This window comes from Crinia signifera, chromosome 2 (assembly GCF_055691185.1).
Source record: "Crinia signifera chromosome 2, ASM5569118v1, whole genome shotgun sequence".
Lineage (NCBI taxonomy): Eukaryota > Metazoa > Chordata > Amphibia > Anura > Myobatrachidae > Crinia > Crinia signifera.
Window position 1 is genome coordinate 6,251,117 of NC_139218.1, and position 23,399 is coordinate 6,274,515.

The 23,399-nt window shown below is 50.4% G+C and overlaps 1 protein-coding gene across 1 annotated transcript in view; it reads left to right on the forward strand.

The window, feature by feature from the left end:
- The window catches only part of CFAP91 (cilia and flagella associated protein 91), a 78,557-nt gene that overhangs the window by 43,756 nt on the left and 11,402 nt on the right, over window positions 1–23,399 (forward strand). Inside the window, exons 6-13 of the mRNA XM_083171491.1 lie at window positions 932–1,101; window positions 5,168–5,345; window positions 10,493–10,650; window positions 11,084–11,266; window positions 14,860–14,999; window positions 15,116–15,232; window positions 15,323–15,394; window positions 16,066–16,212. Of these exons, the coding sequence (XP_083027617.1) occupies window positions 932–1,101; window positions 5,168–5,345; window positions 10,493–10,650; window positions 11,084–11,266; window positions 14,860–14,999; window positions 15,116–15,232; window positions 15,323–15,394; window positions 16,066–16,212 (1,165 nt within the window). The remainder of the gene's footprint in view (window positions 1–931; window positions 1,102–5,167; window positions 5,346–10,492; window positions 10,651–11,083; window positions 11,267–14,859; window positions 15,000–15,115; window positions 15,233–15,322; window positions 15,395–16,065; window positions 16,213–23,399) is intronic.

Genomic DNA, 23,399 nt, shown 5'->3' on the forward strand with positions numbered 1-23,399 from the left:
TTTGGTAGGGGCACCTCCGGGTTTGTGGGAAATTTATAACCTCTCTTAAGTGGCAGTGGTCCCAGGGGAATAAAGGACAGGGAGCTCTATTCCCAGAAGCTGGTACTACTTTCAGCATTCCCAGACGGTTGCTGCTGCACTCAGCTCCTAGGTGGGCTGGGATCTGTTTATTTGGTCCCAGTAATTTCCAGTCCGGTCCACTGTGCTTCTATGTGTCTTGGTTCCAGTCCAGTCCACTGTGCTTCTATGTTTCTTGGTTCCAGTCCACTGTGCTTCTATGTGTCTTGGTTCCAGTCCAGTCCACTGTGCTTCTATGTGTCTTGGTTCCAGTCCAGTCCACTGTGCTTCTATGTGTCTTGGTTCCAGTCCAGTCCACTGTGCTTTTATGTGTCTTGGTTCCATGTGTCCGGTATTCCAGCTGCCAGTCACCTAGAACGTCTGCCTTCAGTGGACTCCCCGCTCCCGTCATGATATATCCGGTTACGCTGTTGCTTCCCGTTATCTGCTGAGGAGGCCGTCCCAGTTACTCACCGATAACTTCCAGTTATCTCGCTGTGTTCACCATCTTCTCTTGTCACCAAGTGGTAGGGCATGTATGATAACGCAGCACTCGGGGAGATGCGGGATTGAAGGTCTATATAGTATCTCATGGAGGCATGGGGTTCGTAACATGGCAGGGGGTCATTACTAAATGTTACATGTTTCTGTATGTAAGTTATGTGGCACAGTGGTTAGCATTTCTACCTTGCCACGCTGGGGTCTTCAGTTTGTTTCCCAACCACGGCACTGTATGTGTAGAGTTTGTATGTTCTCCTAATGCTTGCATGGGGTGTGTATTAGAGATTATGCTGGGACCCTTGTTAGTGCATACCTATCATAAAGTATACATATAATAGTGTTGGAGGTGATTCTGGTAATGTTACATTGGCAGAGCGGAGCACAGCCCCCGCCCAGAGAGGCCAGCGACACCTCTGGTGCGCACAGTGGGGATGCAGACAGATTACCGGGACAGCGAGGCACAGACTGACCCCTACAGTCCGGAGTTCATAGTGCGCCCTGGATCTGTCCCTGAGCTTCTGATGCTGGCAAATCTGACCTGGGGTGAGTAATCCCTGAGCGTTCTGTACTTACATTGCTGTAAGCTGCAAACTAGTGGGACAGCAGCAATGTGTTCTGCACCCTGTGCACCATTCCAGCCATCCGTCCCTGCATATAATATAGAGACAGAACTGTACCCAGCACTTGGGGTGAGCATTTACTAGTGACCTATAAATGGGCACCCTATACACCAACGTCCCCTACTAGATGTTCCCACTGGTGACTAACAAATCTTCATATCATCCATTCCTGTCACTCCGGGCTCCGTTCCTCTGTTCCTGTCACTCCAGGCTTCCTTCCTCTGTTCCTGTTACTCCGGGCTTCCTTCCTCTGTTCCTGTCACTCTGGGCTTCCTTCCTCCGTTCCTGTGACTCTAGCTCCCTTTTTACGTTCCTGTGACTCTGGGCTCCCTTTCTCCATTCCTGTGACTCTGGGCTCCTTTCCTCCCTTCCTGTGACTCTGGGCTCCCTTCCTGTGACTCTGGTCTCCCTTCCTGTGACTCTGGCCTCCCTTCCTCCGTTCCTGTGACACTGGGCTTCCGTCCTCCGTTCCTGTGACTCTGGCCTCCCTTCCTCCGTTCCTGTGACACTGGTCTCCCTTCCTCCATTCCTTCGACCCTGGGCTCCCTTCCTGTGACTCTGGTCTCCATTCCTCCGACTTTGGTCTCCCATCCTCCATTCCTGTGACTCTGGTCTCCCTTTCTCCCTTCCTGTGACTCAGGGCTCCCTTCTTACCTTCCTGTGACTCTGGGCTCCCTTCCTGTAACTCTGGTCTCCCTTCCTCCATTCCTGTGACTCTGGGCTCCCTTCCTGTGACTCTGGGCTCCCTTCCTGTTACTCTGGGCTCCCTTCCTGTGACTCTGGTCTCCCTTCCTCCCTTCCTGTGACTCTGGGCTCCCTTCCTGTGACTCTGGTCTACCTTCCTCTTTTCCTGTGACTCTGGGCTCTCTTCCTGTGACTCTGGGCTCCCTTTCTCCCTTCCTGTGACTCTAGGCTCCCTTCCTGTGACTCTGGGTTCCCTTTCTCCCTTCTTGTGACTCTGGGCTCCCTTTCTCCCTTCCTGTCACTCTGGGCTCCCTTCCTGTGACTCTGGGCTCCCTTCCTATGACTCTGGGCTCCCTTCCTATGACTCTGGGCTCCCTTCCTGTGACTCTGGTCTCCCTTCCTCTTTTCCTGTGACTCTGGGCTCCCTTTCTCTGTTCCTGTGACTCTGGGCTCCCTTCCTCCCTTCCTGTGACTCTGGGCTCCCTTCCTCCCTTCCTGAGACTCTGGGCTCCCTTCCCCCCTTCCTGTAACTCTGGTCTCCCTTCCTCTGTTCATGTGACTCTGGGCTCTCTTCCTGTAACTCTGGTCTCCCTTCCTCTGTTCCTGTGACTCTGGGCTCTCTTCCTGTGACTCTGGGCTCCCTTCCTCTGTTCCTGTGACTCTGGGCTCCCTTCTTCTGTTCCTGTGACTCTGGTCTCCCTTCCCCCCTTCCTGTAACTCTGGTCTCCCTTCCTCTGTTCCTGTGACTCTGGGCTCTCTTCCTGTGACTATGGGCTCCCTTTCTCCGTTCCTGTGACTTTGGGCTCCCTTCCTGTGATTCTGGGCTCCCTTCCTCTCTTCCTGTGACTCTGGGCTCCCTTCCTGTGACTCTGGGCTCCATTCCTGTGACTCTGGGCTCCCTTTCTCCGTTCCTGTGACTCTGGGCACCCTTCCTCTATTCCTGTGACTCTGGTCTCCCTTCCTCCGTTCCTGTGACTCTGGTCTCCCTTCCTCCCTTCCTTTGACCCAGGTCCCCCTTCCACTGTTCCTGTGACTCTGGGCTCCCTTTCTCTGTTCCTGTGAGTTTGGGCTCCCTTCCTACCTTCCTGTGACTCTGGGCTCCCTTCCTCCGTTCCTGTGACTCTAGGCTCCCTTCCTCCATTCCTGTGATTCTGGGCTCCCTTCCTGTGACTGTGGGCTCCCTTCCTCCCTTCCTGTGACTCTGGGATCCCTTCCTGTGACTCTGGGCTCCCTTCCTCCATTCCTGTGACTCTGGACTCCCTTCCTCTAACTCTGGGCTCCCTTCCTCTTTTACTGTGACTCTGGGCTCTCTTCCTGTGACTCTGGGCTCTCTTCCTGTGACTCTGGGCTCTCTTCCTGTGACTCTGGGCTCTCTTCCTGTGACTCTGGGCTCCCTTTCTCTGTGACTGTGGGCTCCCTTCCTGTGACTCTGGGCTCCCTTCCTGTGACTCTGGGTTCCCTTCCTCCCTTCCTGTGACTCTGGGCTCCCTTCCTCCCTTCCTGTGACTCTAGGCTCCCTTCCTGTGACTCTGGGTTCCCTTTCTCCCTTCTTGTGACTCTGGGCTCCCTTTCTCCCTTCCTGTGACTCTGGGCTCCCTTCCTCCCTTCCTGTGACTCTGGGCTCCCTTCCTATGACTCTGGGCTCCCTTCCTGTGACTCTGGTCTCCCTTCCTCTTTTCCTGTGACTCTGGGCTCCCTTTCTCTGTTCCTGTGACTCTGGGCTCCCTTCCTCCCTTCCTGTGACTCTGGGTTCCCTTCCTTCTTCCTGTGACTCTGGGCTCCCTTCCTCCCTTCCTGAGACTCTGGGCTCCCTTCCCCCCTTCCTGTAACTCTGGTCTCCCTTCCTCTGTTCCTGTGACTCTGGGCTCTCTTCCTGTAACTCTGGTCTCCCTTCCTCTGTTCCTGTGACTCTGGGCTCTCTTCCTGTGACTCTGGGCTCCCTTCCTATGACTCTGGGCTCCCTTCCTATGACTCTGGGCTCCCTTCCTGTGACTCTGGTCTCCCTTCCTCTTTTCCTGTGACTCTGGGCTCCCTTTCTCTGTTCCTGTGACTCTGGGCTCCCTTCCTCCCTTCCTGTGACTCTGGGCTCCCTTCCTCCCTTCCTGAGACTCTGGGCTCCCTTCCCCCCTTCCTGTAACTCTGGTCTCCCTTCCTCTGTTCATGTGACTCTGGGCTCTCTTCCTGTAACTCTGGTCTCCCTTCCTCTGTTCCTGTGACTCTGGGCTCTCTTCCTGTGACTCTGGGCTCCCTTCCTCTGTTCCTGTGACTCTGGGCTCCCTTCTTCTGTTCCTGTGACTCTGGTCTCCCTTCCCCCCTTCCTGTAACTCTGGTCTCCCTTCCTCTGTTCCTGTGACTCTGGGCTCTCTTCCTGTGACTATGGGCTCCCTTTCTCCGTTCCTGTGACTTTGGGCTCCCTTCCTGTGATTCTGGGCTCCCTTCCTCTCTTCCTGTGACTCTGGGCTCCCTTCCTGTGACTCTGGGCTCCATTCCTGTGACTCTGGGCTCCCTTTCTCCGTTCCTGTGACTCTGGGCACCCTTCCTCTATTCCTGTGACTCTGGTCTCCCTTCCTCCGTTCCTGTGACTCTGGTCTCCCTTCCTCCCTTCCTTTGACCCTGGTCCCCCTTCCACTGTTCTGTGACTCTGGGCTCCCTTTCTCTGTTCCTGTGAGTTTGGGCTCCCTTCCTACCTTCCTGTGACTCTGGGCTCCCTTCCTCCGTTCCTGTGACTCTAGGCTCCCTTCCTCCATTCCTGTGATTCTGGGCTCCCTTCCTGTGACTGTGGGCTCCCTTCCTCCCTTCCTGTGACTCTGGGCTCCCTTCCTGTGACTCTGGGCTCCCTTCCTCCATTCCTGTGACTCTGGACTCCCTTCCTCTTACTCTGGGCTCCCTTCCTCTTTTCCTGTGACTCTGGGCTCTCTTCCTGTGACTCTGGGCTCCCTTTCTCTGTGACTGTGGGCTCCCTTCCTATGACTCTGGGTTCCCTTCCACCCTTCCTGTGACTCTGGGCTCCCTTCCTCCCTTCCTGTGACTCTGGGCTCCCTTCCTGTGACTCTGGGCTCCCTTCCTCCGTTCCTGTGACTCTGGGCTCCCTTCCTCCGTTCCTGTGACTCTGGGCTCCCTTCCTCCGTTCCTGTGACTCTGGGCTCCCTTCCTCCCTTCCAGCGGCTGCACCTCAGTATGTCTCACGTGGAGAATCCCATACATAGGACACGTTGTACATGAGGGGAATAGATGGGTACATGTCCATGGCGAGGGAGTAAGAGAGTTGGCACATGCACATTACGTCTGTATCTGTGGGTCCCCAGGCCGCGGTCTCCCCGCTGGGCTGGCGGAAGTGGAGATGATAGAGCGTGCTCGGGAGAAGCGGGCCTGGGAGGCCACACTACCGCCACTGAGCGACCTATCACAGCTGGAGAAGAGGAGAAGGATGATGGATGAACAAGAGAGGAAGGAGTGGGCGTTCCGGGAGCAGGAGATCGAGAAGTAAGCTCTGAGTGTTACATGTATGAGCATTACTCAAATACACGTATGAGCTTTACTCAGGTACACGTATGTGTGTTACTCAGGGACAGGCAGATACACGTATGAGCGTTACTCAGATACACACATGAGCGTTACTCAGATACACACATGAGCGTTACTCAGATACACGTATGTGTGTTACTCAGGTACAGGCAGATACACGTATGAGCGTTACTCGGGTACACACATGAGCGTTACTTAGATACATGTATGTGTGTTACTCAGGTACAGGCAGATACACGTATGAGCGTTACTCAGATACACGTTTGAGCGCTACTCAGGTACACGTATGAGCGTGACTCAGATACACGTATGTGTGTTACTCAGTTACATGCAGATACACGTATGAGCGTTACTCAGGTACAAGTATGAGTGTTACTCAGATACACACATGAGCGTTACTTAGATACACACGTGAGCATCAATCAGATACACACATGAGCGTTACTCAGATACACGTATGAGCGTTACTCAGATACACGTATGAGCGTTACTCAGGTACACGTATGTGTGCTACTCAGGTACACGAAGATACATCTATGAGCGTTACTCAGATACACGTATGTGTGTTACTCAGGTACAGGCAGATACATGTATGAGCGATACTCGGGTACACGTATGAGCGTGACTCAGATACACGTATGTGTGTTACTCAGTTACATGCAGATACACGTGTGAGTGTTACTCAGGTACAAGTATGAGGGTTACTCAGATACACACATGAGCATTACTCAGATACACACATGAGCGTTACTCAGATACACGTATGAGCGTTACACTGCGTCTATACAGATACATGTATGAGTGTTACACCATTACTATACAGGTACACGTATGAGCGTTACACTGCGTCTGTACAGATACATGTATGAGTGTTACACCATTACTATACAGATACATGTATGAGCATTACACCATTACTATACAGATACATGTATGAGCATTACACCATTACTATACAGATACACGTATGAGCATTACACCATTACTATACAGATACACGTATGAGCGTTACACCATTACTATACAGATACACGTATGAGCGTTACACCATTACTATACAGATACACGTATGAGCATTACACCATTACTCTACAGATACATGTATGAGTGTTACACCATTACTATACAGGTACACGTATGAGCGTTACACCGCGTCTGTACAGATACATGTATGAGTGTTACACCATTACTATACAGATACACGCATGAGCCTTACACCGCGTCTATACAGATACACGTATGAGCGTTACACCATTACTATACAGATACATGTATGAGCATTACACCATTACTATACAGATACATGTATGAGCATTACACCATTACTATACAGATACACGTATGAGCATTACACCATTACTATACAGATACACGTATGAGCGTTACACCATTACTATACAGATACACGTATGAGCGTTACACCATTACTATACAGATACACGTATGAGCATTACACCATTACTCTACAGATACATGTATGAGTGTTACACCATTACTATACAGGTACACGTATGAGCGTTACACCGCGTCTGTACAGATACATGTATGAGTGTTACACCATTACTATACAGATACACGCATGAGCCTTACACCGCGTCTATACAGATACACGTATGAGCGTTACACCATTACTATACAGATACATGTATGAGCATTACACCATTACTATACAGATACATGTATGAGCATTACACCATTACTATACAGATACACGTATGAGCATTACACCATTACTATACAGATACACGTATGAGCGTTACACCATTACTATACAGATACACGTATGAGCGTTACACCATTACTATACAGATACACGTATGAGCATTACACCATTACTCTACAGATACATGTATGAGCGTTACACCATTACAATACAGATACACGTATGAGCGTTACACCATTACTATCCAGATACACGTATGAGCATTACACCATTACTCTACAGATACATGTATGAGCGTTACACCATTACAATACAGATACACGTATGAGCATTACACCATTACTATCCAGAAACACGTATGAGCATTACACCATTACTCTACAGATACATGTATGAGCGTTACACCATTACTATACAGATACACGTATGAACATTACACCAATACTATACAGATACACGTATGAGCGTTACACCATTACTATACAGATACACATATGAGCGTTACACCATTACTCTACAGATACATGTACGAGCGTTACACCGCGTCTATACAGATACATGTATGAGCGTTACACCGCGTCTATACAGATACATGTATGAGTGTTACACCATTACTATACAGATACACGTATGAGCCTTACACCGCGTCTATACAGATACATGTATGAGTGTTACACCATTACTATACAGACACACGTTACACCTATGTATGAGCATCACACTGCGTCTATACAGATACATGTATGAGTGTTACACCGCGTCTATACAGATACATGTATGAGTGTTACACCATTACTATACAGACACACGTATTAGCGTTACACCTATGTATGAGCATTACACTGCGTCTATACAGATACATGTATGAGCGTTACACCGCGTCTATACAGATACATGTATGAGTGTTACACCATTACTATACAGACACACGTATTAGCGTTACACCTATGTATGAGCATTACACTGCGTCTATACAGATACATGTATGAGTGTTACACCACGTCTATACAGATACATGTGTGAGTATTACGCCATTACTATACAGATACACGTATGAGCGTTACACCATTACTATACAGGTACACGTATGAGCGTTACACCGCGTCTATACAGATACACGTATGAGCGTTACACCATTACTATACAGATACACGTATGAGTGTTACACCATTACTATACAGATACACGTATGAGTGTTACACCGCATCTATACAGATACATGTATGAGCATTACACCATTACTATACAGATTCAAGTATGAGCATTACACTGCGTCTATACAGATACATGTATAAGCATTACACCGCGTCTAAACAGATACATGTATGAGCGTTACACCATTACTATACAGGTACACGTATGAGCGTTACACCACGTCTATACAGATACATGTATGAGCGTTACACCATTACTATACAGGTACACGTATGAGCGTTACACCACGTCTATACAGATACATGTATGAGCGTTACACCATTACTATACAGATACACGTATGAGTGTTACACCGCGTCTATACAGATACATGTATGAGCATTTCACCATTACTATACAGATACACGTATGAGCGTTACACTGCGTCTATACAGATACATGTATGAGTGTTACACTGCGTCTATACAGATACACGTATGAGCGTTACACCACGTCTATACAGATACATGTATGAGCGTTACACCATTACTATACAGATACATGTATGAGTGTTACACCGCGTCTATACAGATACATGTATGAGCATTACACCATTACTATACAGATACATGTATGAGTGTTACACCATTACTATACAGATACACGTATGAGCGTTACACCATTACTATACAGATACACGTATGAGCATTACACTGCGTCTATACAGATACACGTATGAGCGTTACACCATTACTATACAGATACACGTATGAGCATTACACTGCGTCTATACAGATACATGTATGAGTGTTACACCACGTCTATACAGATACATGTGTGAGTATTACGCCATTACTATACAGATACACGTATGAGCGTTACACCATTACTATACAGGTACACGTATGAGCGTTACACCGCGTCTATACAGATACACGTATGAGCGTTACACCATTACTATACAGATACACGTATGAGTGTTACACCATTACTATACAGATACACGTATGAGTGTTACACCGCATCTATACAGATACATGTATGAGCATTACACCATTACTATACAGATTCAAGTATGAGCATTACACTGCGTCTATACAGATACATGTATAAGCATTACACCGCGTCTAAACAGATACATGTATGAGCGTTACACCATTACTATACAGGTACACGTATGAGCGTTACACCACGTCTATACAGATACATGTATGAGCGTTACACCATTACTATACAGGTACACGTATGAGCGTTACACCACGTCTATACAGATACATGTATGAGCGTTACACCATTACTATACAGATACACGTATGAGTGTTACACCGCGTCTATACAGATACATGTATGAGCATTTCACCATTACTATACAGATACACGTATGAGCATTACACCATTACTATACAGATACATGTATGAGCGTTACACTGCGTCTATACAGATACATGTATGAGTGTTACACTGCGTCTATACAGATACACGTATGAGCGTTACACTGCGTCTATACAGATACATGTATGAGTGTTACACTGCGTCTATACAGATACACGTATGAGCGTTACACCACGTCTATACAGATACATGTATGAGCGTTACACCATTACTATACAGATACATGTATGAGTGTTACACCGCGTCTATACAGATACATGTATGAGCATTACACCATTACTATACAGATACATGTATGAGTGTTACACCATTACTATACAGATACACGTATGAGCGTTACACCATTACTATACAGATACACGTATGAGCATTACACTGCGTCTATACAGATACACGTATGAGCGTTACACCATTACTATACAGATACACGTATGAGCATTACACTGCGTCTATACAGATACATGTATGAGTGTTACACCACGTCTATACAGATACATGTATGAGCGTTACACCATTACTATACAGATACACGTATGAGCATTACACCGCGTCTATACAGATACATGTATGAGTGTTACACTGCGTCTATACAGATACACGTATGAGCATTACACCACGTCTATACAGATACACGTATGAGCATTACACCGTGTCTATACAGATACACGTATGAGCATTGCACCACGTCTATATAGATACACGTATGAGCATTACACCGCGTCTATACAGATACATGTATGAGCATTACACCATTACTATACAGATACACGTATGAGCATTACACCGTGACTATACAGACACACGTATAAGCGTTACACCATTACTATACAGATACACGTATGAGCATTACACCGTGACTATACAGACACAAGTAGGAGCATGACGCCTAGCTCAGTGTATTGCTGCTGTGTGTTAGGCTGCAGGACGCTCGGCTCCAGGTGCTGAAGAAACTCCTCCTGAAACGCGCAGAGACGCAGAAGGACCTGGACAAGCGGAGACTGGACTCTAAGTGGTCCAAGCTGCAGACAGAGAAAGAAGAGCGTGTTACACAGATGCGGAGAGAGCATATTAAAGGTAGGGACAACTGTGTGTTCCCTGCTGTACGCATTGGTCATACTAAGCCATGTGTTCTATACCTGACACTCGGTCAGATCACGGACATTTCTCTTTGTCTATGAGAGGGGTGTTATGGGGTGTCAGCTGGGTGTACACAGGGACTATAGTAGGCATATGCTGAGGGGGATGCCATGTGTGACGTACACCCAGCATGGCATGGGTATGAGCACTGATGATGACGATGACGGTATGGTCCCAGCTGCAGTACTATGCACAGAATCCGGCCTCATGTTTGGTAGAAGCCTATTCAGGGTCATACCCAATGTCATGTGAGGCCATGTGTCTATAACGTCTCATGTGATAAGTGTCTGTACTATTCCAGGCCTTTAGTGAGGATGACGTGATTCACTCTTACATACTGTGCCCCATATATGTATCCTGCACTCCACAGCAATCCGGAAGCTGATAAAGAAGATGGGGAATGTGGAGGGGAAGCTGGAGAGGCGGGATGTTATCCAGGACTACACTGACTATGCCTCCCAAACCTACGCTCCCCTCACCAGGATCGGATATTTCCCAGATCGCCCCTCCCAGCAATCTGCAGTGAACAGTCCGTACCTGAACTCGTACCAAGGTGAGGACAGGCAACTGCCACTGTCATGTCCATCAGCAGCATCATAGGCCAGGAGATCCTCTCTTACGGTGTAATGTGATGGTGGTGCACAATGAGGACAGTACTGTCATGTCCATCATGCAGCATCATAGGCCAGGAGATCCTCTCTTACTGTGTGATGTGATGGTGGTGCACAATGAGGACAGTACTGTCATGTCCATCAGGCAGCATCATAGGCCAGGAGATCCTCTCTTACTGTGTGATGTGATGGTGGTGCACAATGAGGACAGTACTGTCATGTCCATCATGCAGCATCATAGGCCAGGAGATCCTCTCTTACTGTGTGGTGTGATGTGATGGTGGTGCACAGTGAGGATACCCACTGTCATGTCCAGCAGCAGCATCATAGGCCAGGAGATCCTCTCTTACTGTGTGATGTGATGGTGGTGCACAATGAGGACAGTACTGTCATGTCCATCATGCAGCATCATAGGCCAGGAGATCCTCTCTTACTGTGTGATGTGATGGTGGTGCACAATGAGGACTGCCACTGTCATGTCCATCAACAGCATCATAGGCCAGAGATCCTCTCTTACTGTGTGATGTGATGGTGGTGCACAGTGAGGATACCCACTGTCATGTCCATCAGGTGGCATCATAGGCCAGGAGATCCTCTCTTACTGTGTGATGTGATGGTGGTGCACAATGAGGACAGTACTGTCATGTCCATCAGGCAGCATCATAGGCCAGGAGATCCTCTCTTACTGTGTGATGTGATGGTGGTGCACAATGAGGACAGCCACTGTCATGTCCATCAGGCGGCATCATAGGCCAGGAGATCCTCTCTTACTGTGTGATGTGATGGTGATGCACAGTGAGGACAGCCACTGTCCGGTCCATCAGTAGCATCATAGGCCAGGAGATCCTCTCTTACTGTGTGATGTGATGGTGGTGCACAATGAGGACAGCCACTGTCATGTCGAGCAGCAGCATCGTAGGCCAGGAGATCCTCTCTTACTGTGTGATGTGATGGTGGTGCACAATGAGGACAGTACTGTCATGTCCATCCGGCAGCATCATAGGCCAGGAGATCCTCTCTTACTGTGTGATGTGATGGTGGTGCACAGTGAGGACAGCCACTGTCATGTCCATCAGGCAGCATCATAGGACAGAGATCCTCTCTTACTGTGTGATGTGATGGTGGTGCACAGTGAGGACAGCCACTGTCATGTCCATCAGCAGCATCATAGGCCAGGAGATCCTCTCCTACTGTGTGATGTGACGGTGGTGCACAGTGAGGACAGCCACTGTCATGTCCATCATGCAGCATCATAGGCCAGGAGATCCTCTCTTACTGTGTGATGTGATGGTGGTGCACAATGAGGACAGCCAGTGTCATGTCCATCATGCAGCATCATAGGCCAGGAGATCCTCTCTTACTATGTGATGTGATGTGATGGTGGTGCACAGTAAGGACAGCCACTGTCATGTCCATCAGTAGCAGCATATTCCATAGATCCTCTCTTACTGTGTGATGTGATGGTGGTGCACAATGAGGACAGCCATTGTCATGTCCATTAGCAGCATCATAGGCCAGGAGATCCTCTCTTACCGTGTGATGTGATGGTGGTGCACAATGAGGACAGCCACTGTCATGTCCATCAGGCGGCATCATAGGCCAGGAGATCCTCTATTACTGTGTGATGTGATGGTGGTGCACAGTGAGGACAGCCACTGTCATGTCCATCAGTAGCATCATAGGCCAGGAGATCCTCTCCTACTGTGTGGTGTGATGTGATGGTGGTGCACAGTGAGTACAGCCACTGTCATTTCCATCAGGCAGCATCATAGAATAGAGATCCTCTCTTACTGTGTGATGTGATGGTGGTGCACAATGAGGACAGCCACTGTCATGTCCGTCAGCAGCATCATAGGCCAGGAGATGCTCTCTTACTGTGTGGTGTGATGTGATGGTGGTGCACAGTGAGGAGAACCACTGTCATGTCCATCAGTAGCATCATAGGCCAGGAGATCCTCTCTTACTATGTGATGTGATGGTGGTGCACAGTGAGGACAGCCAGTGTCATGTCCATCATGCAGCATCATAGGCCAGGAGATCCTCTCTTACTATGTGATGTGACGGTGGTGCACAATGAGGACAGCCACTGTCATGTCCATCAGGCAGCATCATAGGCCAGGAGATCCTCTCTTACTGTGTGATGTGATGGTGGTGCACAGTGAGGACAGCCACTGTCATGTCCAGCAGCAGCATCATAGGCCAGGAGATCCTCTCTTACTGTGTGATGTGATGGTGGTGCACAATGAGGACAGCCACTGTCATGTCCATCAGCAGCATCATAGGCCAGGAGATCCTCTCTTACCGTGTGATGTGATGGTGGTGCACAATGAGGACAGTACTGTCATATCCATCATGCAGCATCATAGGCCAGAGATCCTCTCCTACTGTGTGATGTGATGGTGGTGCACAATGAGGACAGCCACTGTCATGTCCATCAGGCAGCATCATAGGTCAGGAGATCCTCTCTTACTGTGTGATGTGATGGTGGTGCACAATGAGGACAGCCACTGTCATGTCCATCAGGCGGCATCATAGGCCAGGAGATCCTCTATTACTGTGTTATGTGATGGTGGTGCACAATGAGGACAGCCACTGTCATGTCCATCAGGCGGCATCATAGGCCAGGAGATCCTCTCTTACCGTGTGATGTGATGGTGGTGCACAATGAGGACAGCCACTGTCATGTCCATCAGGCAGCATCATAGGTCAGGAGATCCTCTCTTACTGTGTGATGTGATGGTGGTGCACAATGAGGACAGCCACTGTCATGTCCATCAGGCGGCATCATAGGCCAGGAGATCCTCTATTACTGTGTGATGTGATGGTGGTGCACAATGAGGACAGCCAGTGTCATGTCCATCAGTAGCAGCATCATAGGCCAGGAGATCCTCTCTTACTGTGTGATGTGATGGTGGTGCACAATGAGGACAGCCAGTGTCATGTCCATCAGTAGCAGCATCATAGGCCAGGAGATCCTCTCTTACCGTGTGATGTGATGGTGGTGCACAATGAGGACAGCCACTGTCATGTCCATCAGGCAGCATCATAGGTCAGGAGATCCTCTCTTACTGTGTGATGTGATGGTGGTGCACAATGAGGACAGCCACTGTCATGTCCATCAGGCAGCATCATAGGCCAGGAGATCCTCTATTACTGTGTGATGTGATGGTGGTGCACAATGAGGACAGCCAGTGTCATGTCCATCAGTAGCAGCATATTCCATAGATCCTCTCTTACTGTGTGATGCGCTGGTGGTGCACAATGAGGACAGCCAGTGTCATGTCCATCAGTAGCAGCATATTCCATAGATCCTCTCTTACTGTGTGATGTGATGGTGGTGCACAATGAGGACAGCCACTGTCATGTATTCCGCCTGTTGATTTTTTCTATGGAATTGACCTGCTGAATATTCATTGTGCCCTCGGCTGGCTCCTGATTTTGCCTCTGGTTTCACCATTAGTACAGAACATTGCAGAGCACTAATTCCATGTCCAGCATCCTGTGTGTCTCATTCTGATCTCACTATTCTGCTCAGGATTATTGGACCTGGAGGCCAACCTCCCAGACTTTGTAACCCAGCCTCGAATCCAAGCCCCCAAAGTCAGGACAACTACCAAGGATGGTTTCCTGAAGCGCAAAGCTCTGCTGGACCTGGAGATGAAGCAAGTCCATGAGGTGAGAAGAACGTGGGTTCTATACATTGTGTTATATTTTCTGAATCAGCGTTAAGTCACTGACCCCTCGGTGGTAGCATTCCGCTCTACACTATAATGATCGTCTCTGCCCCACAGGCCCTGAAGGAGCAGAAAGACAAAGCCCAGCAGCCGGAGAAGCCGCTCCGCTTCTTACAGAAGATCGAGAAGCCCATCCCCCGGCCCTCCACCCCAAGAGTGCCGGGGCCCGTGGAGGTCAGAACACCGCTGCCTATGGCATACACATCATACAGGGGAACCAGAACTATAGTCCCTATTGTTTATCTGTGTTCCCTTTCCTTGCAGGGTGAGGAGGAGAGAGAGCTGGCCGTCATCTTCCTGCAGAAAGTGATCCGTGGGCGCGCGGTGCAGAACATGGTGCGCCACCTGCTTTCTCTGGGTCTGGATCCCGCTATCTCTGTGCTCTCTAGGTCCTGTCTGCTCTCTCTGATTTATTGGGGGGGGGGGCTAGTGGGGGCTCCGCTGGATCACGGTAACCATACTTCACCTATCCGGTTACTGTATCTATTACATCACTTCCGGGGCGCAGATCTTCTCACTCCCCTGATTATAGACCGGTCTGGGTCATTGTGTGTAAGTGCTCTGTGATTATGGCCCTTATTCTGGTTCATTCGCAAAGGCAAATTCTTTCTCAAATGGACAAAACCATGTGCACTGCAGGTGGGGCAGATGTAACATGTGCAGAGAGAATTAGATTTGGGTGAGTTATTTTCTTTCTGTGCAGAGTAAATACTGGCTGCTTTATTTTTACACTGCAATATAAATCTCACTTTGAAGTAAAACTCCACCCAAATCTAATTCTCTCTGCACATGTTACATCTGCCCCACCTGCAGTGCACATGGTTTCATCCATTTGAGAAGGAATTTGCCTTTGCGAGTGAACTAGAATAAGGGCCTATGTGTCACTGGGAGGGAGCTGTGGGATGTATCAGGAAAGTGGACATCTTCATAGGAGCTACCAGCGGTAACTGTGACAGATTAGGGACCGCTGAGGGCCGGCCGTCTATATTCTCCCCATCTCGTTGCAGATGTTTGAGGGGAAGGAGAAGCGCCTGGAGCTGATCCGGGAGCTGCGCACCACACACGCGCTGCAGCAGCAGGAACAGCTGCTGAAGCGGGAAGAGAAGCAGATGACCCTGAGTCTACAGCGGCAGCGGGCGCTGAGCGAGGAGAAGGTGAGTGGCATCCGCGACATGGAACATTCGCCTCCTGCGTGTAACATACAGTACATACACGCCAGGACACAAGATAACGGTGGATGCCAGGATTCGGACTGCCGGCATCCTGATTGCCCCCATTACAGTACATACACGCCAGGACACAAGATAACGGTGGATGCCGGGATTCGGACTGCCGGCATCCTGAACGCATCCCATTACAGTACATACACGCCAGGACACAAGATAACGGTGGATGCCGGGATTCGGACTGCCGGCATCCTGATTGCACCCATTACAGTACATACACGCCAGGACACAAGATAACGGTGGATGTCGGGATTCGGACTGCCGGCATCCTGAACGCATCCCATTACAGTACATACACGCCAGGACACAAAATAACGGTGGATGCCGGGATTCGGACTGCCGGCATCCTGATTGCACCCATTACAGTACATACACGCCAGGACACAAGATAATGGTGGATGCCGGGATTCGGACTGCCGGCATCCTGATTGCACCCATTACAGTACACACACGCCAGGACACAAGATAATGGTGGATGCCGGGATTCGGACTGCCGGCATCCTGAACGCATCCCATTACAGTACATACACGCCAGGACACAAGATAACGGTGGATGCCGGGATTCGGACTGCCGGCATCCTGATTGCACCCATTACAGTACATACACGCCAGGACACAAGATAACGGTGGATGCCGGGATTCGGACTGCCGGCATCCTGAACGCATCCCATTACAGTACACACACTTGCCAGGACACAAGATAACGGTGGATGCCGGGATTCGGACTGCCGGCATCCTGATTGCACCCATTACAGTACATACATGCCAGGACACAAGATAACGGTGGATGCCGGGATTCGGACTGCCGGCATCCTGATTTCACCCATTACAGTACATACACGCCAGGACACAAGATAACGGTGGATGTCGGGATTCGGACTGCCGGCATCCTGAACGCATCCCATTACAGTACATACACGCCAGGACACAAGATAACGGTGGATGCCGGGATTGGGACTGCCGGCATCCTGATTGCACCCATTACAGTACATACACGCCAGGACACAAGATAACGGTGGATGCCGGGATTCGGACTGCCGGCATCCTGATTGCACCCATTACAGTACATACACGCCAGGACACAAGATAACGGTGGATGCCGGGATTCGGACTGCCGGCATCCTGATTGCACCCATTACAGTACACACACGCCAGGACACAAGATAACGGTGGATGTCGGGATTCGGACTGCCGGCATCCTGAACGCATCCCATTACAGTACATACACGCCAGGACACAAGATAACGGTGGATGCCGGGATTCGGACTGCCGGCATCCTGATTGCACCCATTACAGTACATACACGCCAGGACACAAGATAACGGTGGATGCCGGGATTCGGACTGCTGGCATCCTGAACGCATCCCATTACAGTACATACATGCCAGGAAACAAGATAACGGTGGATGCCGGGATTCGGACTGCCGGCATCCTGATTGCACCCATTACAGTACATACACGCCAGGACACAAGATAACGGTGGATGCCGGGATTCGGACTGTCGGCATCCTGAACGCATCCCGGTACAGTACATACACGCCAGGACACAAGATAACGGTGGATGCCGGGATTCGGACTGCCGGCATCCTGATTGCACCCATTACAGTACATACACGCCAGGACACAAGATAACGGTGGATGCCAGGATTCGGACTGCCGGCATCCTGATTGCACCCATTACAGTACGTACACGCCAGGACACAAGATAGCGGTGGATGCCGGGATTCGGACTGCCGGCATTCTGATTGCACCCATTACAGTACACACACGCCAGGACACAAGATAACGGTGGATGTCGGGATTCGGACTGCCGGCATCCTGAACGCATCCCATTACAGTACATACACGCCAGGACACAAGATAACGGTGGATGCCGGGATTCGGACTGCTGGCATCCTGATTGCACCCATTACAGTACATACACGCCAGGACACAAGATAACGGTGGATGCCAGGATTCGGACTGCCGGCATCCTGATTGCACCCATTACAGTACGTACACGCCAGGACACAAGATAACGGTGGATGCCGGGATTCGGACTGCCGGCATCCTGAATGCATCCCATTACAGTACACACACGCCAGGACACAAGATAACGGTGGATGCCGGGATTCGGACTGCCGGCATCCTGAACGCATCCCATTACAGTACATACATGCCAGGACACAAGATAACAGTGGATGCCGGGATTCGGACTGCCGGCATCCTGATTGCACCCATTACAGTACATACACGCCAGGACACAAGATAACGGTGGATGCCGGGATTCGGACTGCCGGCATCCTGAACGCATCCCATTACAGTACATACACGCCAGGACACAAGATAACGGTGGATGCCGGGATTCGGACTGCTGGCATCCTGATTGCACCCATTACAGTACATACACACCAGGACACAAGATAACGGTGGATGCCGGGATTCGGACTGTCGGCATCCTGAACGCATCCCGGTACAGTACATACACGCCAGGACACAAGATAACGGTGGATGCCGGGATTCTGACTGCCGGCATCCTGATTGCACCCATTACAGTACATACACGCCAGGACACAAGATAACGGTGGATGCCGGGATTCGGACTGCCGGCATCCTGATTGCATCCATTACAGTACATACACGCCAGGACACAAGATAACGGTGGATGCCGGGATTCGGACTGCCGGCATCCTGATTGCACCTATTACAGAACATGGTCAATTAATCAGAGTTTGTATCGGGACTATTTGTTAAGATGTGTGTGACACATTACGTGCCAGGCACAGATACTATGGGGCAGATGGATTAATCCTTGAAAAGAATAATAAACGCAAAGGTGATAATGAGGGATAAATGCCCAGCCATTTGGCCCCCAATTGCCATTTTTCAAACAGTCTGTACCATGACAGTTGTGGGCGGTTCTCTTTTTAAAGCTTAATACATCTGCCCCTATGTTCTAGGTGCGCACATGTTTTGAACGCTTTTATATGCACCAAACGCTTTCACTCCTAGGCATATCCTTGGTTTAAGCATCCCCAATTTAGAAGACCGCCCTCCTGGTTCCATGGGCTCAGGACAGGCACACATTAAGGGTTCTGAAATACAGACTACTCAGAACAGCAGAATTGTGACCATTGCTAAGGTTACGGCAGCCGTAGTGGTCTGATTGTTCGGTCGGCCTAATCCCTGTTTGTACACAATGGGCCTGATTCGGACTGAGCGGTAGACTGTGGGGGCTGCCCCAGAACACAAGGCAATGCCACCACACAGGCATGTCTCTAAAGTGCGAGTGTTTCATCACGGGCTGACCCCCACCCGTGCAGCCTAGCTGCTGAGCCAGAGGCAGGCCAGTCATGTCTATGACATCACTGTCACAGCAATCCCCCCCAAGTGGTCTGGACACACCTGCGTTGTCCGGAGCACTCACACAAAACGGTTGGTTACCTCTGATTGCGGGATTTCAGGGAATTTGCAGCGGGCTGTGGGGAGAAGCCGCCGCCAAGGAAGAAAGAAAAAAATCTATTGTTAAACTGCGAGAAAGTGGCGAATGGATCACTAATCGCCATACACTCGCTGAGCCATGCGCAATTCCCAAACCGTCTGTGCATTTGTGAGTAGGGCTGAGGCTTCCGCTTCCGTGATGTGTCATGGCTGACATCAGAAACCCTCCTTATAATCACACTCGCACTATGTCAGTGACCCGGATTGTGTGTTATACTCCCGGAACCCATGCACTATGGGCCTAATTCAGACCTGATTGCACTGCTGTGAATTCACAGGCCAGCTGATTACCGATAGACTGTGTATGCATATGGCCTGTAATTCACATGTGCGAGGCCGCCCTGATCAGTCCTAAGGTGACTGACAGGAAACCGGCGTTTGTGGATGGTAACCGCCCGTTTTCTGGGAGTGTCAGGCAAAATGCAGGTGTGGCCAGGTGTATAAGGGGAAGTCATGTGATGTCGGCTCCGCCCCCGATCATCCTGATTCTGTCACAGCCGTTGAGTAAGTCCTGGGCTACACACACTGCACACACTGGGGAATCATTACATGGTGAGCGGCTGTTATCTGGGAGTGTCAGGTAATACGCAGGTGTGGCCAGGTGTATGAGGGGAAGTCATGTGATGTCAGCTCCGCCCCCGTTCAGCCTGAGTCTATCACAGCCGCTGAGTAAGTCCTGGGCTACACACAGACTGCACACACTGGGGAATCATTACATGGTGAGCGGCTGTTATCTGGGAGTGTCAGGGAATACGCAGGCGTGGCCAGGTGTGTGAGGTGAATTCATGTGATGTCAGCTCCGCCCCCGATCAGCCTGATTCTATCACAGCCGCTGAGTAAGTCCTGGGCTACGTACACACTGCACACACTGGGGAATCATTACATGGTGAGCGGCTGTTATCTGGGAGTGTCAGGTAATACGCAGGTGTGGCCAGGTGTGTGAGGGGAAGTCATGTGATGTCAGCTCCGCCCCCGATCAGCCTGATTCTATCACAGCCGCTGAGTAAGTCCTGGGCTACGTACACACTGCACACACTGGGGAATCATTACATGGTGAGCGGCTGTTATCTGGGAGTGTCAGGTAATACGCAGGTGTGGCCAGGTGTGTGAGGGGAAGTCATGTGATGTCAGCTCCGCCCCCGATCAGCCTGATTCTATCACAGCCGCTGAGTAAGTCCTGGGCTACGCACACACTGCACACACTGGGGAATCATTACATGGTGAGCGTCTGTTATCTGGGAGTGTCAGGGAATACACAGGCGTGGCCAGGTGTGTGAGGGGAAGTCATGTGATGTCAGCTCCGCCCCCGATGAGCCTGATTCTATCACAGCCGCTGAGTAAGTCCTGGGCTACGCACACACTGCACACACTGGGGAATCCTTACATGGTGAGCGGCTGTTATCTGGGAGTGTCAGGTAATACGCAGGCGTGGCCAGGTGTGTGAGGGGAAGTCATGTGACATCAGCTCTGCCCCCGATCAGCCTGATTCTATCACAGCCGCTGAGTAAGTCCTGGGCTACGCACACATTGCACACACTGGGGAATCATTACATGGTGAGCGGCTGTTATCTGGGAGTGTCAGGGAATACGCAGGCGTGGCCAGGTGTGTGAGGGGAAGTCATGTGATTTCAGCTCCGCCCCCGATCAGCCTGATCCTATCACAGCCGCTGAGTAAGTCCTGGGCTACGCACACACTGGGGAATCATTACATGGTGAGCGGCTGTTATCTGGGAGTGTCAGGTAATACGTAGGCGTGGCCAGGTGTGTGAGGGGAAGTCATGTGATGTCAGCTCTGCCCCCGATCAGCCTGATTCTATCACAGCCGCTGAGTAAGTCCTGGGCTACGCACACACTGCACACACTGTGGATCATTACATGGTGAGCGGCTGTTATCTGGGAGTGTCAGGTAATACGCAGGTGTGGCCAGGTGTGTGAGGGGAAGTCATGTGATGTCAGCTCCGCCACCGATCAGCCTGATTCTATCGCAGCCACTGAGTAAGTCCTGGGCTACGCACAGACTGCACACACTGGGGAATCATTACATGGTGAGCGGCTGTTATCTGGGAGTGTCAGGGAATACGCAGGCGTGGCCAGGTGTGTAAGGGGAAGTCATGTGACATCAGCTCCGCCCCTGATCAGCCTGATTCTATCACAGCCGCTGAGTAAGTCCTGGGCTACGCACACACTGCACACACTGGGGAATCATTACATGGTGAGCGGCTGTTATCTGGGAGTGTCAGGTAATACGCAGGTGTGGCCAGGTGTGTGAGGGGAAGTCATGTGATGTCAGCTCCGCCCCCGATCAGCCTGATTCTATCGCAGCCACTGAGTAAGTCCTGGGCTACGCACAGACTGCACACACTGGGGAATCATTACATGGTGAGCGTCTGTTATCTGGGAGTGTCAGGTAATACGTAGCCGTGGCCAGGTGTGTGTGTGGAAGTCATGTGATGTCAGCTCCGCCCCCGATCAGCCTGATTCTATCACAGCCGCTGAGTAAGTCCTGGGCTACGCACACACTGCACACACTGTGGATCATTACATGGTGAGCGGCTGTTATCTGGGAGTGTCAGGTAATACGCAGGCGTGGCCAGGTATGTGAGGGGAAGTCATGTGATGTCAGCTCCACCCCCGATCAGCCTGATTCTATCACAGTGGCTGAGTAAGTCCTGGGCTACGCACACACTGCACACACTGGGGAATCATTACATGGTGAGCGGCTGTTATCTGGGAGTGTCAGGTAATACGCAGGTGTGGCCAGGTGTGTGAGGGGAAGTCATGTGATGTCAGCTCCGCCCCCGATCAGCCTAATTCTATCGCAGCCACTGAGTAAGTCCTGGGCTACGCACAGACTGCACACACTGGGGAATCATTACATGGTGAGCGGCTGTTATCTGGGAGTGTCAGGTAATATGCAGGCGTGGCCAGGTGTGTGAGGGGAAGTCATGTGATGTCAGCTCCGCCCCCGATCAGCCTGATTCTATCACAGCCGCTGAGTAAGTCCTGGGCTACGCACACACTGCACACACTGGGGAATCATTACATGGGGAGCGGCTGTTATCTGGGAGTGTCAGGGAATACGCAGGCGTGGCCAGGTGTGTGAGGGGAAGTCATGTGATGTCAGCTCCGCCCCCGATCAGCCTGATTCTATCACAGCCGCTGAGTAAGTCCTGGGCTACGCACACACTGCACACACTGGGGAATCATTACATGGTGAGCGGCTGTTATCTGGGAGTGTCAGGTAATACGCAGGCGTGGCCAGGTATGTGAGGGGAAGTCATGTGATGTCAGCTCCACCCCCGATCAGCCTGATTCTATCACAGCGGCTGAGTAAGTCCTGGGCTACACACACACTGCACACACTGGGAATCATTACATGGTGAGCGGCTGTTATCTGGGAGTGTCAGGGATAATGCAGGCGTGGCCAGGTGTGTGAGGGGAAGTCATTTTAAGTCAGCTCCGCCCCCGATCAGCCTGATTCTATCGCAGCCGCTGAGTAAGTCCTGGGCTACGCACACACCGCACACACTGGGGAATCATTACATGGTGAGCGGCTGTTATCTGGGAGTGTCATGTAATACGCAGGTGTGTGGGGGGAAGTCATGTGATGTCAGCTCCACCCCCGATCAGCCTGA